Below are 25,012 nucleotides of genomic sequence, written 5' to 3' on the forward strand. Positions count from 1 at the left end.
GTGGCTATATCATTTTATTATTTACCACACATTTCTGAGATGTCAATCATTTGCTGAAATATAACAATCTTTTCCAGAAGTACATAAGGTTTTAAAAAAAAAAAAAAAAAAGAATGAAATAATAAAACAAAGTTTTGTTTTCATTGAGAAGTGTGTCTGGTCCAGTGTTTCTCCATGCTGTATATTTCATCCCATCATAACTTTTGGTTATTGGACCTTAACGTTTAACACCTGATATTGACTAAACATTCCCAAGGTCAAATGCGGCCAAATCACCACAGAAGAATCTCAATATGCATTGAGGTCCATCTTACTTGTTTTTAAAATGTAATGTCACAGTCATTTGCATAGAAAAAAAAAGCTATCCAGAAAAAATGAAAACCCACTTACGACAATGTGATATATTTACTCCAAGTGAAAAATTTAAAAATCTTTTACTTCGGCCAATTATAAATGATTTGAAGCAGCACATACAGACAGCATTGTACAAAGCGTGTGCAGATGTAATATTAACAAATCCTAAAAATGTTTAGTTTTTTTCCTCCTGCCCTTTTCTATGATATTTACTCATAATAACAAACAGTCACAGTGTTACAGGCAAAGACTCCCAGCCAAGACTGGAAAACTATGATTTCTGAGATCTTGAAGTACCATTCAATTAAAGACACCACTCAGTGACGACCACTGAGAGAGGAACAAATTAATTTTGAATTATCATAAAAGGAACCCCACCTTCTCCATTCATCTATGGTAACCGATGAAGGTCATAAAAATAAGAAAAATAAAATCTGCTGATGGGCTTGAAGGCTGAAAGGGGAATAAGACTCCACGAGCATGGACCTGGTTATTTAGAATAGTAGTTAGATTTTTCAATTGCATTTATTTTCCATTTTATACAGATTTAAGAACCAGCTAGAGCCACTGCCCTTCATGGGCTTATACCACAGGCATGAGGGTACAGTACATACTTGGACCGAATAATCTTTTATCAATAGATTGTGTCAAATACAATATTTTGTAACAATTAGTTTAGGGAACTGGCGGGGAGAGGTTTAGTCTCATATGAGGCCAATGCAGTATTATAAATTTGTTCAATCTCCCAAGGTCTAATTGCAGCCTTACCCGACACCAACAGACACTCACAGAGAATCTGATTTATGTGTAAAATGCTACAAGACACCAACCTACATTTGGAAACTGGTCAGATTGAGGATAGACAGGTTTGAATCACGGAGTCATGACGACATTCTCACTGGGTTCCTGTGCTGACTTGCAGGGTTGTGTGTAGCTTACTGAATGGAGGTGCATAGAAATCAAAGACCAGTGTAGCAGAATACAGAGGTGTGACATTTCACACAGTGCTGAGTACTGCACATGCAGACAACAGATGAATGATGGTCACATTTTTATGTTCCCTCTCTCCCACTTAACTTCAGACAGAATTTAATTAAGGATAGTGAGACCCCCCCCACCCAGAAAAAATGAACTGTTACTCTTGTCCAAAGCCCTCTGTCTCCTCAATTGCAAACATCAGCTTCTCTTTTAGCTGCTCGTAGCTCTTATAGGGAGGCAAGTCCAGTCGATTAAAGCTAGTTTGAAACAAAAACATTTAATTAATAACATTCATACACAGTCAAGTCAAGGTAAATCAATGCAAAATTATTTTAATCAGACTTGTAATAATGGTGCATTTTTACCAAGTGTGGCTTCTCGGAAGCCAGTTTTCCTTCCCAACTTTCTCAACGCAGAACTTCTGGGGGCCGTTGCTCCCTGTGAAGCACATCAAATAAAAATGATCAGACACCCTTATTCAAAGCCACTCACAATCAGTAGTTAAAGGGACAGCCCCCCAGGACTAACTCAGGGTTAGGTGTCTTGCTTAGGGACACAATGTAGTAAGTGGGGTTTAAATCTGTGACTTTATGGTCTTCAAACAAACCCTTTCAAACAAATGCTGCTCACCCATAAGGTCAGCAAATCCACCAACAGGAAGTCGACAGGTGCCTGTTACAAACTGCAGCAGCCGCATCCTCTTCTCATTGTCCATCTCTTTGACCACCTGTAGAGAGAATATGCCAGAGCACAATTAAACAAAAGAGCAGATGTCAAAATCCCTTCTATCTGCCAGCGGCAGAAAATCACACAAAGGTCTTTAAATGACAAAGACATTTATAATGAGTTCAGGACATGAAATGTAACTTCTGAAATTGATCTCTCCAATTGATCTCTGTTGCTACAGAAACAATTATTTGTATTTTTTTTAAAGAGAGACAATTTAATCCACGTGGTAAACAAGTTTCTTACCTGCCAGAACCAGAGGATCTGTTTGCTACTACGAGCGTAATGTCTGTAGATGGTGTTTCTTTGCCAGTCAGCGAGATCGATTTCCTGCATACCGCATAGCATCACCTACACAACACATACAGAAAGGGGGGAAAAGTGCATTATATTTTGCCTTACTTGTTAATAAATTGTTGAGCTTTTCTCGTGTCTTCGGGTTTCTGTTCCGATGCTCTCAAAACAGCAGCATCACTTGTGAGAACAGTGCTGAAAATAAAGATGAATTTGGATTACCTCCAGTTCCTTTGCATCAAAGTACTGCAGATACTGCTGTGGAAGCACTTCGTTAAAACCCTCAAAGAAAGCCTGGGTCTGCTCCTCCACACCTCTGGACAGCCTCCACTCTGCTACCAGCCTGACAATGCGCAAACAAAAGAAGAAAAGAGAAGGAATGAGAGTGTACATTACATATTGTTACCCAAGCCATGCCAGTACATGGACATTATTTATGATACATTACGACTTATCTATTGAACAAATACAATACCTGATGTACTCCTCTTTATTCTCCTCTGTGACCAAGATGTTTCCTCCATCTGGCTTAAGTTCATGAGTGGTGACTTCACCCAGAATCTCTTTATCCACAGAGAAGTACATCTCAAGGCCGCACTCCTCAATGTTGTTGTCTCTGAAGAAAATTACATTTTATTTAACTTTAATAAACATTGCTTTCTATATTAAAAATAGTCACCATCAGGCCAACAACAATGACACACTTGATCCAGATGAGAGAGTTGTAGAACTCTGGATCGATCGACTCCAGATCCTTGAGGGCCAGTTGTTTGTTCAGGATACGTTTGTAGAATGGGAGAGAAAACCCGGTATCAATGAATTTCCCGTGAAACAGGGCCTGAGTAAATTAAAAAACCAAGAAAGAACAAAGAAGAAAAAAAAAATTCAACAGTCACTTATGTATGTGTGGCACATCAGAATGATCAATACCATCGTAATGTGCATACCATCGCAATGAAGCGACCAATGAACCTGAAGTATTTTAAATGATCAGGGTTGATGGAGGAGGCGGGGTTTATTTGCAAGCAGTAGTTGTCTTTTCCAGCATACTCAAACAAACAGTACATGGGATTTAGCACTTCATGGGATAAGAGGAAGAACCATTCCCTAGAGAAAAACAAACAAAAGCACACACACACACACACACGTCAGAAGAGATATATCTGAATAATTTCACAATACATGTGCACACACTGGACATACTGATGACTTTCAGGATTAATCACAGTCTCTTTTCGCTTCTACAGCTCTTGCCACCAGAAGTGGAATAGTGGTTTGAAGTTGAGGCAACAAGGTCCTGCCAGTTGACTGAGATAAAAAGGGCAGTAAATTATTTATTCAGGGCTCATTACTGCCTTCCCCACTGAGCTAATGGCTGAAAAAAGTACAATGTGAGATATCACTTACAAAGAGGTTCTGAGTGCTCGCTCTCATTTAAGACACTCTGAACATCAGTTGTCAGACCTCAAGATGGAAAACTGCTATAGTCACACCACCAACCTGGCCACTCCACCGTAATCTAGTCCCTCCTCCCCAGGGAAAATAATCCAGAGTCGCCGCCTCAAATCTTGTGGGTGAAAACTCATAATCTGCAATTAATAATGAAATCCACTTAACACAACATGATAATTTTCCTTTTATGGGTGGAGCTAGGCTGTCAATGAGGAAGTAGAGTTCATTGACCTTCAGAAAAGGTTATGGTTCAAATATCTGTTTACAATAAATTCAGCATAGAGCAAACAAATCTGTCAATGCAATGCAAGTGAGGGACACAAAATGTCAGTGTTTTTAACAGGAATTGACAGTTGGGTCACAAAAAATGTCTTCTCTCATGGGTCACAGAAGTACTGAAAGAATGAAGGAATAAACTTGCCATACAGGGAAAAACATGGTAAGTGTTTGGTAAAGAACTCTGTAGAAGCTCAGTGTTTGCTGTCTTACCTGCTGGAACGAATCTTCAAACAAAGTCTTGCGGCTCACGTGGATTTTGATGTGTTGGGGCATCGAGAGTTGCTAGAGAATGAAAACAAGATATACACACAAAATAATGTGACAGATATTACATATTATCATATTACAAAATATGAACCGTTTGTTAATATTTTAAACTAGATAATCCTATTATATGTTGCCGCAGTTGTGAATCCACATTGATTTAGATTTGTGGCATTTATCAGACGCCCTTATACAGGGCGATTTACAATCAGTAGTTACAGGGACAGTCCCCCCCCACAACAACTTAGGGCTATGTGTCTTTGTTCTGGGACACAATGGTAGTAGGTGGGGTTTGGACCTCTGCCTTCTGGGTCATAGGCGAGTGTGTTACCCACTAGGCTACTACCACCCCCACTAGGCTACTACTACCTGATGACATTCCATGTGCAAACCATGTGCCAGTATTGGTTTTAAACCCCATAAAGAGTAGCTATTGCAGTTCAGAATGTCTACATGCCAAAATACATGCTGAGGAAATATGGGATAGAGCCCTGCAGTCATGTGTCTGCCCTGTCATGACACCCAAAGACTTTAAATGTCCAAATTCAACGCTACTTAGTAGGCAGCTTACAATCGTCTGAATCATCAATTTTACGCATGTTCCTCTCCTGATGGGATGCACCTTTTGTTCGAGTCACACCCAATGAAACTACAGACGGCCCTCTATGTTCTTTCCAAACCCAGATGAGCTAGTCTGACATCAAAGATACATTCCTCGTAAATTACTCATTCAGCCAAGGTGGCGCACTCTCCCAAGACAAGTATGTGCAACTATTCAGATACAGTACCTGACACCAGAATCGGAAGTAGTGCACTTTGGCTTTAAAATCGCGTACGTAGGTGATCTGCGGCCCATTCTCACTGATGGAAAAACAGAGGTGAGGGAGGGTGAGGGAAAGAGAAGGGGAAAAACATTAGTTAAAAACGATTAGCAGGACAGATTTACAAAGAATGCATAGCAACCTATATCAACAAAAAAGTCTTGAATTACTTAAGAGTAATACATAATAATTTCTTTGATTAGTTAGGGTAATAATATTAATCTTTTGGTAGCTGGAAACACTACTTGTTTCCAATTTGAAAGTAAAGAGTTACTGCCCAACATTACTGCCAGTGATTCTTGTTATCGATTAGATTCCACTGAAGGAAATCACGTCGTGAACATATTATAATACTAGCAGCTGTAATACTGTGCTCATTGTTCATAGGTTAACTCACAGAGATGATTTGCCGGTGCGAGGGTCAATGTAAGTAGTGGTTCTGCGGTTGTGGTCAACAAAGTATGGGATCCCGTCAACTGTGAACCTCATCTCCCAGCCTTCAGGCAGTGGTTTATCATTCAGAAGCCTGTAACACCAAAAACAGGGCGAGGCAAATGTAAGATGGCAAGCTTCATTTCTCAATTGCAATACAAAACAAAATGCTGGACAACGTGTACAAAAACTACAACCATTTAAAGCAAATTATAGACTCCCAACAGAAGTAGTTCACTCCCACCCACCCTTGTGTGCGAGGGTCCTCCCACTGTGTTGTTCGAGTAGGATGATGCACAAAGTACATTCTACCATTACTATCTGTTCTCTTCTCTGTAGGGGACAGACAAAGAGACACACCTATAATGAAAACTGAACATCACTACATATTTGTTAGGATCATTAAAATCAAAATAGTTTTCCCCCCACCCATTAAAATGTAACATTATAAATTAAATTATATATAATAAATATTATGAATATTTTAAAAGTAAAGAAAATGAATGAATTTTCTTTTATGAAAAGAAAAAATCTGGTAAATTAACCATAGCATACACTGACTTAATCCAAAACATTGCACACAAGTAAACATCTTACCCCATCCCTGTGGGAGTGGTCCCAGAGGATCAAACTCTTTGTTGGCTGTGGGAGCTAGTTGTTCCTGGAGCTAAAATCATAAAACACACACGGTGACCACTTGAATGTTTGCCGCTGTAACATGTGATTGCAGAGGTGTCTTCATTTAAAGAGACCCCGTGAACTCACCCCGTAAATGAATCTCTGGTTGAACTGCTGCATGGCTCCCTGCAGCTGACTGCGCTGGTGCTGCCACTCCTCGTAGTTTCGCACGGACTCCACCGTGGGTCTCTGCCAGGTGGTGGTCCTGCTGATGTGGTCCACATAGTAAACCCGACCCATAGGGTCCACACGACGCTCCCATCTGCAACAACCAGATTATCACAAACATCAAAATCCACTACGTGGACAATGTTGATTGTTGTTCATTTTAACTTGAAGGACAAAATTACCCAGGGGGTAAGGACTCAGGCCTCTCCCAGGTTGTCCTCTTCTCAATGTGATCCACATAGTACACTCGACCGCTCTGGTCCACCCTCTGCTCCCAGCTGTATAGTGTTGGTGGAAAAAGAAACACAAAATCCAAACTGACATCACATATGCCAATATATAATAAAAAAAGTTAAACCATATTTCAAAATGCACAGTCCAGCTACTAGAAAAGTAAATACATTGACCAAAAACCTTCATAAACATGGTACACCTACTAAATAATGGGTTAATTCTCTTCTTTTTTTACATTTAAAAACAAACCTGAACACTATGAAAACACATAACACATACACTTATGTTAATTAAAAAAAGTTAGGTAATCCTAAGATTCTGATTGAAAATATTTGATTAATCCTTCTATTAAGAAAAAAATATATATATATATATATATATATATATATATATATATATATATATATATATATATATATATATATATATTTTTTTTTTTTTTTTTAAGAAAAATATACACTTATACGTGTCCATGGCAATTCAGGTGCTACCTATAGGTGTGTCCTTGACTGGTATTGTATAATATGAAGAATAATCGAAATGCACGATTATGGCCAAAATAATGATCACGATTATTTTTAGCAATATTGTAATCATTATAATTAATAATGTTTAATCACTTTTTATTGAAATTTCTATTTTAAACAAACAGTAAGTGAACAGGGCTTTCCCATTTTTGCCAATAAAAAGCAGCCTGTCAACATTTTGTAGCTTAAGAGATGACCAAAGGCCGGTCACTATGAAAATTCTTAGATGAACATCCATTTATCTGCTTATTTGGAAAAAATAACTATAGGAAGGACAAGTCCATAAACAGAGGCATTTTGTATAGATTTTCCAAAACAATAGAAAATGAATAAGCTATGAACAATATATAAAGGAGTCAGAACACAAGCTGTGCCTTTCCTATGGGGTTAGGGGGGGAGACATACAAGATAATAAAATAAAGTCTAACTTATGTTATGTTATGCACTGATTCGTCGTTCACTCATTATTACAGCCGTATGCAGCGCAAAAGTCCAGCATTTTCGCTCGCACAGTCAGAGAAGTGAGTTTGAGTTTGGAACCCCGTCCAAATATGACGAGGGTATTGATGCATGCTGAGAGACAATGCAACATCTCGGACTGGTGCCTTACTTGCTGCTTTATACATATAGAAGCACACTGTACAAATAGGAAAATCCCGTTTCCCAGTAAAGCTGGTTAGCTTTAATGACTAACGCCATGCACACCCACTGTGTTCCTTTAAATGTACTTATTTCTCACCTTCTTTCAAGACAGCCAATAAGATGTGTTCATTATCACCGCAAGCGGATTGGGAATCTAACGTTAAAACGCCAAAGGATAATTATACTCTCTGGCCTCTGCAGGGTCGTCTGGAAAAAGAACCACCCGCTATGTCATTGAAGCCCACTGGGACAGTGGCAGTGTCCTAGCTTTTAGTGCACACGTGCAGAGGAGCATTATGGGTGTTCTCTTTCTATTTGTTTTGCATTGTAAATGCAGTAGTTCTGGGAATTGTTCTGAATGTTTGTTGTGTTTTTGACAGCAGCACAAAACACAATAGAGAATTTGCCATTAAAAAAAAAAAAATGTAATAATGAACGTACCCTGGAGGCAGGGGCCCGGTATTGATGGGGCTGACTCTGGAAGGGGTGGGGTTCAAACTGACAGTCATATTAGCGTTCTGGACTGAACCCGAACTCGATGCAGGACCTGAGCCGGATGTGGAGCTCTGGTTCTCCGTGTCTGTCTTCACACGAGAGTGAGGGGTCGGCTCTGGACTGGGAGCTGCGCTGCCATGGCTGGGCGTGGACCCGTTGGAGGACGCTTCAAAGGAGAAAGAAACTTTACCACAAGCTGTAGATTTGAGGCATTTGTTTTTCAAGAACAAAAAGAAAGGAGCAAGTGTGTGGAGGGAAAAAATACGATTTCTGAACAAACAGTTCTTTGTTCCTTCGGGCATGTATGACTGCCAAACACTGGGCTTTGAGAGCTTTGCAGTACAAGTCTCTACCATTTCAAAATCAAACGAAAGATTTTTTTAAAAAAGAGAGCAAAAATAAGGAACACACAGAAAAGAAAACAAATCTTTAAAAATCACACTGAAAGCCCTTTCAGGCTCCTTCCAGCTCTACCACAGCTCAGAAACGTCTCATTACTATGATAGGTGCGGCTAATGGAAGGGCGATAAATGATGCGGGCAGCAAAGTGATGTGGGAAAATTTCTGGTTGTCAGAGCAGTCCACCGGACCTGGAGAAGACGTCGGCCTGCGGGGAGGGGGTGGACGCATGGGTCTGGGAGGCCGGGGTGGTCTTGTGGTCCCTGCATTGAGAGAGGGAGATCCTGTGCCATTGACAGCGTGGCCATTAGGGAGTGCGGTCTCTTCAGCCACGTCACTGGAGGGGGAGGAGCCTCTGCTTGGTCTAAATATTAGAAAATTAGAAAGTAGAAATGAATGTGCAGACATAGAGCATTTCGTTAAAAGAAATAAGAACATTTTCATACCTTTCAATCTCTTCATTTGGCTTCAAATCCCCATTTGGAACAGATTCTGTTTTATAAATGAAAATCAAGCTAAACCACCAGACATCACGGTGTTATCCAATTTAAAGAAAATGGTGAGCAAACTTCACTATCCTGAAGAATCAAATTGCACAAACACCCCAATGCAAACATTGACTTAATTAATTAAAGCCTTATAATAAATAGCCCTAATGAGCATGTGCGGACCCACCTCGGTTCTGCTCTTCTAAGGCAAAGGTCTGCGGGTCGACCTGCATGCCGTCCAGGTAAACAGACAGGTCGCCCACCACGTCGGCCTGGTCCCGGTCTGTGCTCAGCTGCAGCGTCTGCACCACCTCGCAGACTGCAGACGAATGGACAGACGGTGCAAGACAGACAGAGGGAGACAACACTGACTGCCCCGTCATATCAATTCGAAGCCTGCTGCACTCAGCAGATCAATGCTTCGAAATGCCACTCTGAAGAATCATCTGATGCTAACATGCCAAATTTAAGACAGCCTTTCGGCGCAAACCGGATTTGTTGTGGCTGCCTGGATGGACGTTTACTGTTATTATATTACTGTTATTGCATTACACCAGCAACAAACGGGAAAAGGGGTTTAAGGGTGAAAACTGCCTTTCTTCCCTTTTGTTTGTCTGTTAGGGCGCTCAAGACCACACTGTGGAATGGAGTGCAGTGGGTCACATGGCCGCACACATACAGGCTGGTGAAAAGGCTCTTTGTATCGGCGGGGTAAGCCTGCTCACCTGCCCGGCTAAACGGCGATAGGGGCGGAATTGACCGTAATGTTTAAAGGTCACCATCAGGCGCTGTCTTTATACTAACGTTATATTACCGTTACATTAACGTTCATCCGCATGCTTTACGACAGGACTCACTCTTCATGTCGTTAGTCTTGAGTGTTTCACTGACTTCCAGCGTCGCCATTCCTAGTAGGATGTCCGACTTCAGCGTCTGATGGCTCCAGACCCGAAAAATCACCTTGCTGAAGGGGGTGACGATTCTAGAAAAACAGAACACAATTCCGTAAGACAGAAAAGGTTTACTAGAAACAAAAGTAGAGTTGCCAATCGAATGTAATGTTGACACAAAACAGGCCGATTTTCTACTTTCCATCCCGGAACGAGGATTCATAACAAAACAAATGACACCGTTTTCACCCTGCACAATGACACCCAGCTTCAGATCATGTGATCCTGCTAAACAAAGAGCCACACACTGCGCGTCTAGCTGCAAAAGACAAACAGGAGTTCTCCTCTCAGGCCTGTGGCCTTGGTAAGCTGGCAGTACGGGTCGTCTGAGGATATTTCTGTTTATAATGTTGTTGTTTTTTTTTTTATACCTCCAGGCACATCAGCCAGCATACTCACACTGTGATTGGCTGCTTCCATTTAGGACTATGAGTATTGGTGCATTTCTCTGTCTTCTTGGATTGACCGTCCACAGCCACTTCTACGTAGGGACTGGGGCCGAACCAGTTCTTCTTGTTTTCTTTAAGTTTGGCGGAGAGAACTGTCAAGTGCAAGATGGAGAAAGAATTATGCTGCCATGATAAAGCTGAGTGCAAACGCATCATTTCTGAATAATGTTTGACCATTTACAGCACTTACTCTGTGCCAAGCGCAGTAAAATAAGTAAATAAAAAGCAGGAACTTGTTGAACAATCAATTGAACCTTGAAAGAACTTACCAATGATCTGAAGCTGAGCCTTCATGGTGTGGCCATCAAAAGTTGACAGGGATCCCGAAAAGCTGCCCAAGTAAGGAAAAACAAGGGGTGCATTTGTTATAAGTGCATGCTGAGTGGTATAGAATATAAATAACTTTTTTAAGCAGCCTTATGAAAATTCACAGTAAAACGTCCTAATATCATATCATAATACAGACGGCATTACGGTTGCAACTGCTCATCTGAAGGTATCTCAGGCTTCAACTACAAAAAGGTTCCCTTACAAAGACAGATCACTGGACTCTGTTTACTGCAGCAGCATTTGCATATGGTATGATTACATAACTAGATGCAGGAATCTGCTTCAAATGCGCACGCACACACACACAAAATCTTCTGCAAATTTCCATGCGAATTTATTGAGATGCATTGATCCTGACTGACTTTAAGGTGAAATACATTTACAGCATTTATCAGACGCCCTTATCCAGAGTTACAGGGACAGTCCCCCCCCTTGGAGCAACTTTCTTGCTCAGGGACACAATGGTAGTAAGTGGGATTTGAACCCCGGTCTTCTGGTTCACAGTCGAGTGTGTTACACCACTAGGCTACTACCACCAACACATTCTCTTCCAAAGCTGTTTTGTAGAGGTGCTCTTACGATTCCATTATCAATGGCTCAATTATCGATGGATCACGATGGAGTCCATCCATTATTCAAGATTACTATACGTAAGTGAGACGGGAGTTAGGCCTTGTTTACACGGACGTCTGAACCAGGAATTTCTCCGGTGTTTGTGGCGTCAGGTGAACGTGGAGTAAATGCTGACCGTTTCTCTACTCATTGGAGCAAAAGTGTCCACATAGGCGTCCAGCACTAGCGTTCAAATAAACATTCGTTGTGATGGAGCGCCGCTGAATTCAGATCAGTCCCTACCAGAACTACTTTTAAACTAGAATTGTTATGCCGTCACCAAGCAATGACATTATGACATGATCGATTGAGTTCTGCACTGCACTGATGCAAAATAGTCCATGTCCGCCTCATGTGGCAGGGATTATGAGATTAATATCAAATTTGTGTAATTCTGTCTGCCATCAGCTCTGGGCCAGGTAAAACACACATAAAACGCACAAACAACCGTGTTTCCCTGCGTCAAATAAAAGAAAATCAACATTATTTTCATTATGAAACTCGGGGGGTAAAAGTGAAGTTCCCCTGGTCCTTGCAGATCCACCCCCACGGCTGTCTGGAGTGTTAATTCAGGAGCAGAACAGGTCTAATCCTTGCAGGATTACTAGTGATGCAACCCAGAGGACATGGGCTCTTCACAGACAGCGCTCTGGCTTAACGTCTCAAAGAAAAGGGGTTTGACTGAATGACTCTTGGTGCACAAAGGACAGTGTGACAAATCAAAAGTGTGACAGACTCGCTGAGCGTGGCAGCGTGCCTCACACACCGCACAGCCACATCATGGGAGCAATGTGCAAAAGGGCTACATACGAATCTGCACTTCAGCAACCCCCCAACAAACCACAAGTTCCTGGTGTTTAGCCGACCGTCTGCCATGGCTGCACTGGCAACTTACAGTACAGGTCAAAAGTTTGGACACACCTTGTCATTCAAGGTGTTTTCTTTATTCTTTCATGACCAGTTACGTTGGTAGATTCTCACTGAAGGCATCAAAACTATGAATGAACACATGTGGAGTTATGTACTTAACAAAAAGAGGAGACCTGGTCTCCACAGTCACCGGACCTGAACCCAGTCGAGATGGTTTGGGGTGAGCTGGACCACAGAGTGAAGGTAAAGGGGCCAACAAGTGCTAAACACCTCTGGGAACTCCTTCAAGACTGTTGGAAAAGCATTTCAGGTGACAACCTCTTGAAGCTCATCGAGAGAATGCCAAGAGTGTGCAAAGCAGTAATCAGAGTAAAGAAACTAGAATATAAAACATGTTTTCAGTCATTTCAACATTAACATTTTTTGTTAAGCACATAACTCCACGTGTTCATTTGTAGTTTGATGCCTTCAGTGAGAATCTACCAATGTAAATGGTCATGAAAATAAAGAAAACACATTGAATGAGAAGATGTGTACAATCTTTTGGCCTGTACTGTACATCCCACAATTATTATGCGAAATTGATCACTGATGGAAACTTTCAGTCCATCAAATAAACATCTTCAACTTGACAGCGCGTGATATTTTGCATTTATTGTTTTATGGTTACCATCATCGGCAGGTTGCCGAGTCCCAGATACAGACGTGGAACTCGACTGCTTCTAATTCGGAGTTAATTATTCATCATTCTGGTAGCGAAACTGGAACCTGCCGAAAGGGCATCTTCCACACGGCCCGGTACCACCTGAAAGGCCAGAAACTGTGGACCATGTCTGCTCAGAACCTGCTGCATTTGAAAAGGTCGACGTGAGCTGCGGACGTCGCTCCGGTTTAGACCCGGTGACGGCGACCGAAATCTCCTGCTCGCTTGACGAGGAGGAAGTCGTGTCGCCCGATGAGCTCGAGTCTGAATAGAATCTCTCGAGGTCTGGAAACGTCGATTCGCGACGTGCAGACAGTCACAGGTCACACCGCTTTGCCGCCTGACGCAGGTGTCACTTCGAACCTCGAGCATTAAAGGTCATCCTCGACTTACTGCGGTGGAAGTGACTCGGGAAGCCGGGCCACGCCGCGCCACGAACGGCGGTGGTTAAACGAGCGACACCTAATTATTACGCTGGCGCCATTGCGTTGCCACCTACGCACTCGAGCCAAGTTTCTTTCGCCATCAAACCAAGCGACCAAGCGCCACCCGCAAAACACGATCCGTCCGGTTCGACCTCCACAGCCGCGATAACGAACGCGGGCGCCGTCCGGTTTACTCACGAAACAGGTCGGGACGGTTCGGGCGCCACCGGACGAGGAAATGCGCGAACGCCGCTAGCCAGGTGCGCTAGCGCCGAGCCTGCTAGCGCTAGCCCGTCCCCGCGACAGCCCTGCGCGGCCGGAGGGGCCGGCCCGGCCGCGCCGACGCCGAAACCATCCGCATCGCGTCGGCGTCGACGGGCGTCGCTTCTCCGCTCGACCGAGAAACCGGCGCGGGGAGTCCGGGGTGCGTGACGCCGGCGGCTAATACGCTGGCTAGCCTAGCGCGCTAGCGGCGCCGAGCTGTCACAGGTGCGCCCGCCGCGCTACTTTCGCGGTCCCCACCCCGCGGTCCCCCCCGGAGGAAAGACCCCGCTTACCGGCGCGTTCGCGGCGGCTTCAATCCGGCGTGAGACGGGGCCGAGTCGCACTCTCGCGTCTAGTTTGTCGTCGGCCCATCTCGCGTTTGGGAACGGACGCGTTCCACCATCTTCGGAGCCTCGTCATGTGACAGAGAGCCAAAGTGGCGCCCTGACGTTCGACTTCCAGAGAGCCGACATTCCCGACACATTCCGGCCGTTCCGCCTGTCACTCTCCCGCTGTCGATATTCACACCGCGATATTAATTTTCGTGAAGTCGGATCACGTTGCTAGTATTGTGCACAGGCCAGTCAGCACGTGGGTTTTGGAGGTCAGACTGTACCTTTAACTTCTTCAAAAGTAATATTCCAGATGGGTTTTTATTACGAGTAACCTCCTGCAGGCACTGTTGGATGTAGTCTGAAGCCCATAAAACTGTGGGCGCAAACAAATGATCAATTATTCAGTGTAGTCTTGCTCAGTGGAGTTCGTTTCGATGTCAGCCACGAAGCTGATTTGTGTATCTGGCAAAATAAATGTATTAGAACAATTTGGAATAAAAGATATTTGTCAAAAGGGATTCGACTTATTACCATGTCGGCTTCAGCGAGGTTAATTCGGCTCTCGAGAATTAGTTTCATTCCAGAAGACCTCATTAATTATTCTTAATGAAAGAGTAGTAATAGACTGGCTATGATAATTGTCGTACACTAACTATTTAGAACTATTAATTAACTATTAATGATTAGAATTAATTCTTTTTGCAGAAATGCGAGATAGAGAGAGTCTGCTTAAGTGAATGAAACTGTCAAATGTGAATATTATTGGAAGATTCTGTTAATTGCACAGAGTAACATTATTTATAGGACTTTCGGGAATTTAATTTTGCATCTGTTTTCTGTGTGAAAACTGATGCCTGAATAAAACGACACCCTAAACTACCTGCCAGCTGCGGAGAGTACTTCTGATCTTTGGCCCAATAAGAACTGTACAGTAGATTATTGAACAGATCAGGGTTAATTGCCAAAAAGCAACGCGTTCTCTGAAATAAGACGTCGTGTTCTGTTTCCTCCACCAGATGGCAGCAGATGTCTGATAAAGAGTGATAATCAGGGTAAATATTAAGATTGCAGGTTTTGGGTCCAGTGCACTCTTGTAAAAGATGCCTGCATCCATTTTACTATTTTCTCCCCATTTAATACATATATATAGATTATATATATATAAATGAAGGAGCAGGACGGATATGGTTCACGTGTGGCTCTGACTCGGGTCTCTGCTCGGAAAGATGCTGGACTGAGGATGCAAGCCAATCAGAGGCGGGGAAGGCGGAGTCTCCGTCCGCGGAAAGTTGCTCAGCATCAGTCGCCGAATCCGCCGACGCCGCAGCGCACCGCAACTCCGGCTCCGACGGAATCAGACGGCTTCACGGCGAACCGAGACGATGCTGGCGTGCACGGAAATGATCACGATGTGCCTCCAGTCGGCCAAGCGAGAGCACATCCGTTCTAAACTGCAGCAGCAGCAGCAGAACCTACAGAACGGCGTCCACGGACTTTCCATTTTCCACGACGTGAGTCTACGCAATGTCCATAGCTTCCATATCATATAATTTATAATGCATTAGGTATCATTCTATCTATCTATCTATCTACATATATATATCTATCTCTCTTTCAGCTTTGTATACACACACACTGAGTCTGTCTGTCTGTCTGTCTGTCTGTCTAAGAGCAGAATCAGAACCTATATGCTCCTCATTGACCGAGTGATATTGAATAATCACACGCTTCCTTCATATTTCCCTCTATGGATATGACCACACTGCCTAACGAATGACGCAATAACGGGATGCAAACATTTATTCCAATCTCCCTAATGGGCGACCCAGTGAACGCGTTGCTGAATTATTTACTGGTGTACGGGGCTGCTGCATGCGACTTTGTGTCAGAGCTCGCATCACAGGGTCTGCGATGACCCGGCAGTGTTAGATCCTGTAGGCTTTTGTATTAGAAAGGCTGCTCATGTCATTTTCTCGCTGTGCCTGTTTTTTAAGCGGTATGGGTCTGTGTATTTTTGCATTTCAGCATCAACCCAAGGGGGACGTGTCTTAGGGACGCCCACCGTATGGGTTAATTGTCACGGCATGCTCTGTTTTGGAGAGTGGTGGAACTGATTTGTTCAGATTATTAAAATGATCATTCGGTTATCAGTTGGCACTGCGCGGGAGCATGTGGGTGCAGAGTTCTCCTGCGGTTGGATTAATGGAGAACGCAGTGCTGCATCCAGGTACGGTTTAATAGGGCCGGGTGTTTCGTTCTCGGGGAAAGCCCGACAGGGCCAGTGCTGGAGGTTTTTGCGGAGGGGTGCAGATGCTTCCTGGGCATGTGTCCCTTCTCGGCAGCCGTTTTGTGTGCCACCTTTATGGATTGGAAGAGAAGTTGGGGTTCGCAGGGATATGCCAGGCTTTTGACGAGGGGAATCAATGATTGAAATTTTGTCTTTGGCCTTACCTTTTATCATGACCAGAACTGACAAATCTTGCAAAATTCCTGAAAATCCAGGTGCATTTCAATCTGCTTGAGACTCTCGGCTCTCTGCTTCCTCCGCCCAATAGATCACATATTACATTTTATTCAATTATTACAGGCAATTCAATTGAATTTATCTAATACGGTAGATGGAAAATGGAAGATAACTAGCTGACAGAAGACCCAGGTAGTATAAAAGCAGAGAAAGGGGGTTCTTCAAGCAAGTGGAGTGGACAGTAATGCGCCAGGTTAATCCTTTTTAAAGTGCACGGCCAGCCTGGCTGACAGAACATGATTGCTTTCTCACCGGAATCCGCAGAGAACCACGAACGCACGTCCAGATTCCTATTTGTTGTTTAAAAGTCTGTCTCCTAAGGCGGGTAATTGTTTCCTGCAGGAAGTAAAGTGGTGTGACTAGAAAACATGAAGGTAAAGGAGAATCCTCAGATGAGTGCTGAAACTTATTTCCGCTAAAACTTTTAATGAGCTCTCAACAGAAACGATTTTTTTTTTTCATCTCAGCGACTATCGAGCTTCACATTCAGTGCTCCGACTCTGTCACTCTCTGTTTTATTGCTCTTTGGTGAATAGAGTCGGTGGGACCTGCGTGTCCCACTGTTTCAACACCTGCCATGGTGACATCAGAACAGACGTCTCACTGGGAAGTGAGGATGACCTTTAAAACGCGTTGTTAATGATGAAGTAGATGAGTTGGCTTGTGTTCCGAGCCAGGCCTGCAAAACCAATATGTCTTTGTACAATAAGCTGACACAAAGTCAGTTTTTACTATGAAGGCTGACCTGATTTTTTTTTAAACAGCTGATAGTAGAGCTGAGTGTCTTTTTCAGTAAGGACACCCATACATTCTATTTTACTGTAGATTTGTTTCAGAATGATAATTAAAAGAATGCTTTAAACGTGTCATAGTGAATTCAGCCATACATTTTATTTTGGCCTGTTATCAATCCTAGACACCATGAATAAGTGCTTATTTTATTTTAATACTGTCATTTAAAATGATAATGGTGAGAGACAAGTATTTATGGTACAATTTATGGGTTCATCTTTTATGACGGAAACATGCTCTTGGGAAGTGCTCCTTTTTTGGAGTGTTATTTTCACTTCGGCACAAATATTTGCCCATTAGGCTCAAGCTCCCATGACGTACAAAACTGAATGATGGATGAATCAGACGTAGGTTGAAGGAACCAATACTGCACTGAATATAATAACTGCACCGATGACAGATGAAAATGCCACAATCGAAATAGCACGGGCACGGCGACGACATGGCTGGCTGCTTTTGCTATTTCAGAACATCAGCACATCCATTTGATGGCTTAAGGTGTACAAAGTTCTTTTTTTTCATTTAATCAAGTAGATTTAATCAGTGTCTCCATTTCTCACAGTCTGTTCCGTGTGCTGGGTGTTAACAAAGGAGAATTTTTTTAAATACAGAAGGCAGTTAGATACTTTGTCACTCCAAAGCCGAGATCAAGGCTTCATGCATTTTCTATTCCTGTTGCAGCTTTTGCTGCTTTAGGTTTTGCATGAGGATGTGTGTGTTGCAGGGGTGCCTCCTGGCCCATAGCATTAGAAGGATTATGGTTGTTTTGTGCGGTTTGCAGATCAGTAATAACGCTGCCATTCTCCCCCATGTCCACTTGGTGTCAATTTCTGCCAAAACCATGAAGAACAGTGATGAGCGTAAAACCATGTCAAGCAAACGCCAGTCGAACACAGCAACAAAGCTCAGCAAGAATGCATGTTACGTTCATAAGTCGTTCACTTTGAACCGCCGGAAAATTCCAAAGAAATCTTCACCATGATATAATCAATTGTGTTCTGCACTGACCAATGCCGAGTCGTCCACGATGCATCGATTATGAGGTTCAATTCAACACCATATGTTGAAAGGATATAAACATATTATGTTTAGATCTGATAATTCTGTCACGAACGTCTGTTGCCTTGCACCTGGGGTTTATTGCGATCTCTGCATTCAGCAGTGCTCAGCATTGAGCTAGAGAAAGGCACACAGGCCATTGACCTTTTTTCTCTTCTTTTTTTCTTTCTGCAGATTTTTCGACGTGCTGACAAAAATGGTGAGTCGCTCGTTTATTCCAGCCTCCATTGCCGGACCCTGTTTTAAGTGTGCTGAAGCCAGCGCAAATAAGACGAATGCATGGGGCATGCTTGCTAGCGTCCACATTGTCAGAAATAAAAGGATGTCAGATGCTTGGATTGCGTCCCTGGGAGTTCCCTGTACAGTTAACAGTACGTCTCAGTATTTGGTGAGCAGACAGCTGTTTTAGACCCTGCTTGGATGTTGTGCTGCAACATAATTATGCTCTGGTTATTTTCGATCATTATGTGTGTTGCAGAAACACCAGGACATCTGTATCACATTTTATTTTCTGTATGAGCCATGTTTGTTACTGACACTCTATTTCACAGCAACAATCTGTACCACCTACCGCATTAAGCGGTACCAAATCTTTCATTTTACAGATTCTCAGTGAAGATTAAAAAATGTTGCTGTAGTGTTTGTGGGTGTTTTAATAATCTTGCTGCTGAGACTGCCTGTCCTTGTAGACAACATCCTTCAAACGCTACTGCCCCCCTCCCCAATCATTTTAAAAGGGGTAGTCTGCACTGAGCTTAATTTTTAGCTTGTACGAAATGAATTTTGGAAAGTGAAATTGATTGTTCTGTCATTGTGAACAGCACACGGTGCACACAGTGAAATGTGTCCTCTGCAATCAACCCATCGCTTTTTTTTTTTTTTTTTTAATGCTCCTCTGTTTTTTTTTTTCACCCAGCGTTTTAAAAATCTCTGTTGTTCATACACCCAAACAGCAATCTGACCCGAAATACATTCATACATACTTACATACATAGTTACACAATACATAATACATACATAATACATTGCCATAGTTTCCAGTGTTTGATTTCAATGCACCCGTCTACCTTTCATGTTTTGTTAAATCATGAACCTGTGGGGCCACTGGGCACCGAGTCATTTTAATAATGACTAGTCATTTCAAGTCATGACAATAGTGTAATCCGCGGAAATCAGACAATCCATTTACTAATTAATCCATTTAGCTAATTAGCATAATATCTGGCATTCTGCAGGCTTTATGAATATTCAGATTTCATGAGGGAAATACACCCAGAGATTCAGTGAGAATAAATCACGACCTACTTTACCGCTTTACTCGATGCCACCAATAATACAGAAAGCTTGAATGGGTGACGGGCCTAATTATAGAGTCGATGGGTAAGGGGGATCTGCGACAAGCATCACCCCTCAGCAAAAAATATGCACAGCAGCTCTACGTTTCTCACTATTTACAGCAGCCGGAATGTAAACAGCTTGTTTGGATATTTGTGGTTCTCTTTTGTCTGTTTTGGCTATTTCAAGGTCATCTGTGTTAAAGAGAGCGTTAAAATGAATCATAAATCAGTGATGGTGCACTGATGGTGTCCTTGTCAAGGTCCAGTTGCCCAACTAAATGGTAATTATGTTTCATCATCATCCATCAGATTTTTCTGAAGGACACTTTTAGTATGAGACCATGTTCCATGGACATGTAAAGCACATGTCAGCGCTTTTTTGGGAAAAACATTATTTCTGAGATATACTTACATAGAGGGTTAAGTGGAGCATGGTTGCTATGTAGAGCACTGCATGTAAAAGGGGTTTTGGCTGGCCTGTTCCTCAGGAGATGTTGAGAAAAAAGGTTCCTGATGAAATACCCATCTGAAGTTCCTCCTACGAGAGGGCCTTAGATTCTGGACATCAAAATGTTTTTTTTTTTGGATGCACATCAACAGAGTGGCTTAAAAGTCACCACATTCTGTCCTATTTTTGGCTGTTTATTGCTTCAGCTGGACCAAAGAAGATCTGCCCTTGGTTAAATGTAGGTGCTCAGATTTGCTTCACCATCAATGATCTCAATATCTGATGATCTGATTAGAGTTATAAAATAAAATAATTCATGTAATGAACTATTTTATTTCATATCACTGACTCTAAGAAAATACATTTAATTGGCACTATTTTCAAATTGGCACTAAGCACAATGCTACATGCTAAACATGGGACTTATTGGCAAAGGTCAAAGGTGGCCTTACTATTTACATTAAAAGCATGCTCTTGATGGTTTTGCTTGTCACATGTGCTTGTTTAAACCATCTGGCATGAGGAAGTAGAGAGGAAGCCCCAAGACTTTGCCATTTGTGCCTGGTGGAAAATTCTGACTACAGATTCCCATGCAGACTTTTCATTTGATGGACACAATAGATTTACGACCATTTATCAGACGCCCTTATCCAGAGCAACTTACAATCAGTAGTTACAGGGACAGTCTCCCTGGAGCAACTTAGGGTTAAGTGTCTTGCTCAGGGACACAATGGTAGTAAGTGGGATTCGAACCCGGGTGTTCTGGTTCATAGGCGAGTGTGTTACCCACTAGGCTACTACCACCCTTAGATGAAATTAAATGTGTTAAAAGTGTTACCCGCCCACCACATGAGGTCATCTTTCCCCTCCCACTGCACAGCTTGGAAAAATACTGAAATGTTTTGCACTGATAATTGAAAATTACACACACCACATAGCCAAGCTCAAACCACATGGACTGAGAGGTGAACTTTTTCAAAGCTTCTGTGTTTCATCACTTCACATAGCCCTGCTCAGTCCTGCTTAATTTTACCACTTCACCATTTTGTATTTCTCCATTAGCCAACTGAATTTGTTTGAACCATTTTCAATTGAAAAATGCTTTGCATATTTATTAATGGTTCATGTGTTTGGTTCATATCTGATGACGAGACACTGTTTTTACATACACTGTTTTACTGGTTTAGAAAAATACTGCAACAAGCCAATCTTTTTGATCAAAGCAGGTCTTTAATCTAAATGCTGGCTCACTGCAGGAAATGCACGTCATGCTAATCTGTCACATTGTTCATCAGCAACGTCAGCCAGCTCTGTTACATAACGGGGCGCGTTGCCTGAACGAAGGTCAGCCCTAGCCTAGCAGCAGTGGCCAATCAAGTGACAAGCCCATCCGAGAGCTCCTATGGATGTCATTGTCGGCCGACGCTCGGGGGACACTTCCAAAAATACTGGAGCTGTCATTCTATAAGATTAGAGAGTGAGACAGTGTCGTGGCGAGACACCCGGGGTAAGGGAATGTGATTTGGTGTCATGGTAGAATGATGAAATGTATTTTCTTTTTCTTTTTTTTGTTTTATTCTATCTTTAATCTGGTTCTGGTTTCTCCGTTTCTCTCTCCTTCTGCCTCGGCTGACTTGCTGTGGTCCCTCTGTCTTTGTCTGTCTGACCATACTTGCAGCCAATCTGAAACTTCAGCTTAAGGCTGCCTATGAAATAAAATGAAGGAAAGAAGAAAACGCAAAACATTTGAAGAAAGGGGATAAATAGAAGAACCGAGGAAGGACAGAAACCCTGTGTTGCCAACAGCCGAGGAGAGAATAAAGGTTGAGAGAGCAGATTACTAGAAAAGCATGCTGGGGGAGGACAAGGCATGAAAAGGGGAATGAGATAAGACGCAGTGAGGGATGAAGAGAATGGGAAGAAAGGAGGCAGTGGAGGAAATAGGAGGGACAGGAGTTGATGGGAGGTGAAACAGGGGGACCAAGGTGAGAAGAGAGAGATAACACCAGAACAAGAGGAAGAAAACCCACCAAACGACATGAGAGGAAAATATTTCCAGGGGAATCCCAAGGCGAACAGGAGCCCGTTTGAAATGGATCCATTTGAGATGAGATTCCTAGTGGCAGGTTTATAAAAGCCACATCTTAATAACAGATTATAATAGCTGCATCATAGTAACTTCTGCTGCCACTGATAATGTAATGTATGACCTTGTTTGCGGTCAAGTAAGGTTCATATTCTGTATATTTTGTCAATTAAATGGAGCCCCATATCTGTACTTCTGATGTGTGTGTTGCACACCACCAACTCATAGCATGGTTTTAATCAGAAGACCCCAAGCTTGCCACAAACCTCCTCCACCGTACATGAAGCACTTCTCTTCATGGTAATAATCGTCTCCAAGGGAACGTGTATGCCATGCGGAGGCGCTTGACGTTTCTCTTGTTTTTGCCAGCAGCTTTAGCAGCTAACAACTGACAGCAAAACCGGAAGACCAGGACAAAATCTGTTCTTCTGAACATGATTCAGAGAATGTTGTTCAATGATGTTCAATTATGACTGGTCTCCTGCCTAATTGGAAAGCAGAATAACCAGAATATTTCCAATTTCCACAAATATTTAAGTTTATCTTGCAACACAGCAAGAGCTGATAGTCCATAGAAAATATGACATATAATGATTACGGTTCCCAGCACTCTTTTTAAACCTGCCTGGAAGGAACATCTGTATTGTAAATGTGTGGGACTTATAGGGGGCAACCATCTGATCATTCATGTCAATGCATCAAACCACTTTTTTTACCATTGTGTCCCTGAGAATAGGCACATGTTCCAGGAGGATGTATTAGCTGGTTGACATTTCAAACTAACCAGTTAAAGTTGAGGTGTGTCTGAATAAGAGCATCACCCAACCAGTGGAACCCAAACCGGTTCTAATAAGGGCTGGATCACTCAGCCTGGCTCTTCGGATGGGCTACAATATATCAGTAGTTAATAGTAGCTAATAGAAGTTAATAGTCAATGGTATTGTGGACAACAGCCGGTCTGCCTTGCCAAATCTAAACACTAAATTGTTCTAAACTGTCCCTATAACTGCTGGTTGTAAGTCGCTCTGGATAGGGGTGTCTGCTAAATGCCGTAAAAGTGCACAAAACAAGAACAGAAAATAGTCCAGAGGGCCACAAAACACAAGTTAAAGTAATCCTCAGGTGTGTTTGAACACAAAGTAGAACAGAGAATCTGTTCAATGCTGCAGTGAATTTGTCATGTTTAACATATTAAATCAAATGGATGCAGCTGCATGCTGACACATATGCATGTGTGGCATGCACTGAGCACTGGATCAGCAAAAAAATCAAAACTATCTGAGCTAAAAAAAAATATCTAGGAGGGGTGCAACGGTACACTGTAAAATATTGAAACATTGAGTCTACCCTGCACAGTGCAATATGCACTTATGGACTGTAGCATTTCGGGGGTTTTTTTTATTATTCATTTTGAAATTGGTCCAGAAATTTCCAGTGATTGGACATTTGTGCTTTCACCCTTTGGGGCTAACAGTTTAACAGGCTTTGGTGCTTGTTGTGGAGATTCATAGCATCAGAGCCTGTTAAGTTGATGTTCAATCACTGTTGTGCCTCCACCCACTCACACTGATGTAACTGGAACTGAGCTGCAAGTGACGTGGAGAAAAGGAGGCAAACCGTTGCAAAAGACAATCATGCAAAAAAAAAAGTTATTCCTTTGTTAACATTTTTTAAAACTAATTTCAGTGCTTCTTTGCTTAAACAAAATCCAACCTGCTCAACTATTTAAATATTGACATTGCAAATCAGATTTATATATGAATGTGCAGATTTGTGTTTTTATAATTCTCCATATTTAGTTGCAATGTTCATACATAATGTAAGACTAACGTATGCTATATTATTAGAGAGTGAGCATGTCATTTCTTAAAATTGCTGGAAGGTGCGTATGGCAGACTGGGTTTTAAAAGTCAAAGGTCATTTCCAGGCTCTTGTATTTTGAAACATGTTGGCAGACACGTGATGGGAATGTGCACAAAGCACATGAAGCCTTGTCAGGTGTTGAGGACATGGAGGATGCCTCAGTGTCAGCTGAGAAATCATAGCAGCATCTCTCAGGTCACCTGGGAGCTGAAGTTGCTCTCTGCATCTCCATTTCTGGATGTAAGTACAGCCCCTCAGAGTGCAGAGCCTGATTTTTATTGACTTCTGTGACTTTCCATCTACTCCTGGCCCCTACAAAACAGTACAGTAGATCTTTCAGGCCTGATCCAACAGTAATAATGTATGAGCCATATGCTCTCTCTATCTCCTTTCACCCCTCCCTTTTTCCGTAGCACTGTTATTCAGAGTTCGTAACCTAGATCTGTCAGGTTACGAGTTACAAGAGACTTGACATCTAAACAAGGTTACAGTCCCAAAGGTTGTCCAAATATAGTTGTTCCTAATCTGAACATATAAGAACAAAAACCTAGACAGGTTGTGTAACATAACATGTAAATCAAGTGCTTAGGACCTACATATCCACTTTCAGTGAATCTACAGTATTCTTCCTTCTGGACCAACAGGAGCTTTAGATGAGACAACACCAGATTGAGATAGCACAAAGCTTTCTATTAAAAATATGACACTCATGGGCTATATGATTACTCATGGAT

General features: G+C 42.4%; 2 protein-coding genes across 3 annotated transcripts in view; one reads left to right on the forward strand and one right to left on the reverse strand.

Annotated features, from left to right (window-relative positions):
- Positions 1 to 14,348, reverse strand: itcha (itchy E3 ubiquitin protein ligase a). Its single transcript, XM_028997477.1, has 24 exons — positions 14,128 to 14,348; positions 10,900 to 10,961; positions 10,581 to 10,722; positions 10,089 to 10,213; positions 9,419 to 9,550; positions 9,190 to 9,235; positions 8,935 to 9,107; positions 8,291 to 8,510; positions 6,629 to 6,724; positions 6,366 to 6,540; positions 6,198 to 6,267; positions 5,849 to 5,933; positions 5,566 to 5,694; positions 5,136 to 5,208; positions 4,294 to 4,365; positions 3,853 to 3,941; positions 3,300 to 3,459; positions 3,057 to 3,190; positions 2,828 to 2,968; positions 2,575 to 2,695; positions 2,305 to 2,409; positions 1,963 to 2,059; positions 1,698 to 1,770; positions 1 to 1,589 (listed from the first exon to the last, which is right to left on the reverse strand). The coding sequence occupies exons 2-24, from the start codon at positions 10,922 to 10,924 to the stop codon at positions 1,490 to 1,492; spliced, it is 2,583 nt and encodes an 860-aa protein (XP_028853310.1). The 5' UTR covers positions 10,925 to 10,961; positions 14,128 to 14,348; the 3' UTR covers positions 1 to 1,489.
- The window catches only part of necab3 (N-terminal EF-hand calcium binding protein 3), a 27,436-nt gene continuing 16,094 nt past the window's right edge, over positions 13,671 to 25,012 (forward strand). Inside the window, exons 1-4 of one of the 2 annotated variants that reach the window (XM_028997480.1) lie at positions 13,671 to 13,775; positions 15,186 to 15,221; positions 15,396 to 15,680; positions 18,719 to 18,743. In XM_028997480.1, the coding sequence (XP_028853313.1) occupies positions 15,552 to 15,680; positions 18,719 to 18,743 (154 nt within the window). In that variant the 5' untranslated portion in view covers positions 13,671 to 13,775; positions 15,186 to 15,221; positions 15,396 to 15,551. Of the gene's footprint in view, positions 13,776 to 14,506; positions 15,222 to 15,395; positions 15,681 to 18,718; positions 18,744 to 25,012 lie in introns of those variants that run through there. The other variant, XM_028997479.1, reaches the window with a different exon arrangement.

This window comes from Denticeps clupeoides, chromosome 12 (assembly GCF_900700375.1).
Source record: "Denticeps clupeoides chromosome 12, fDenClu1.1, whole genome shotgun sequence".
Taxonomy (NCBI): Eukaryota; Metazoa; Chordata; class Actinopteri; order Clupeiformes; family Denticipitidae; genus Denticeps; species Denticeps clupeoides.

Excerpts from the sequence above, each read along its gene's own strand:
- itcha (XM_028997477.1), bottom strand. The coding sequence starts at position 10,924 with ATGAAGGCTCAGCTTCAGATCATTG. Across the intron at positions 2,696-2,827 it reads AATAAAGAGGAGTACATCAG|GCTGGTAGCAGAGTGGAGGC; the intron begins GTATTGTATTTG and ends GCGCATTGTCAG. Across the intron at positions 2,060-2,304 it reads AGATCCTCTGGTTCTGGCAG|GTGGTCAAAGAGATGGACAA; the intron begins GTAAGAAACTTG and ends TTCTCTCTACAG.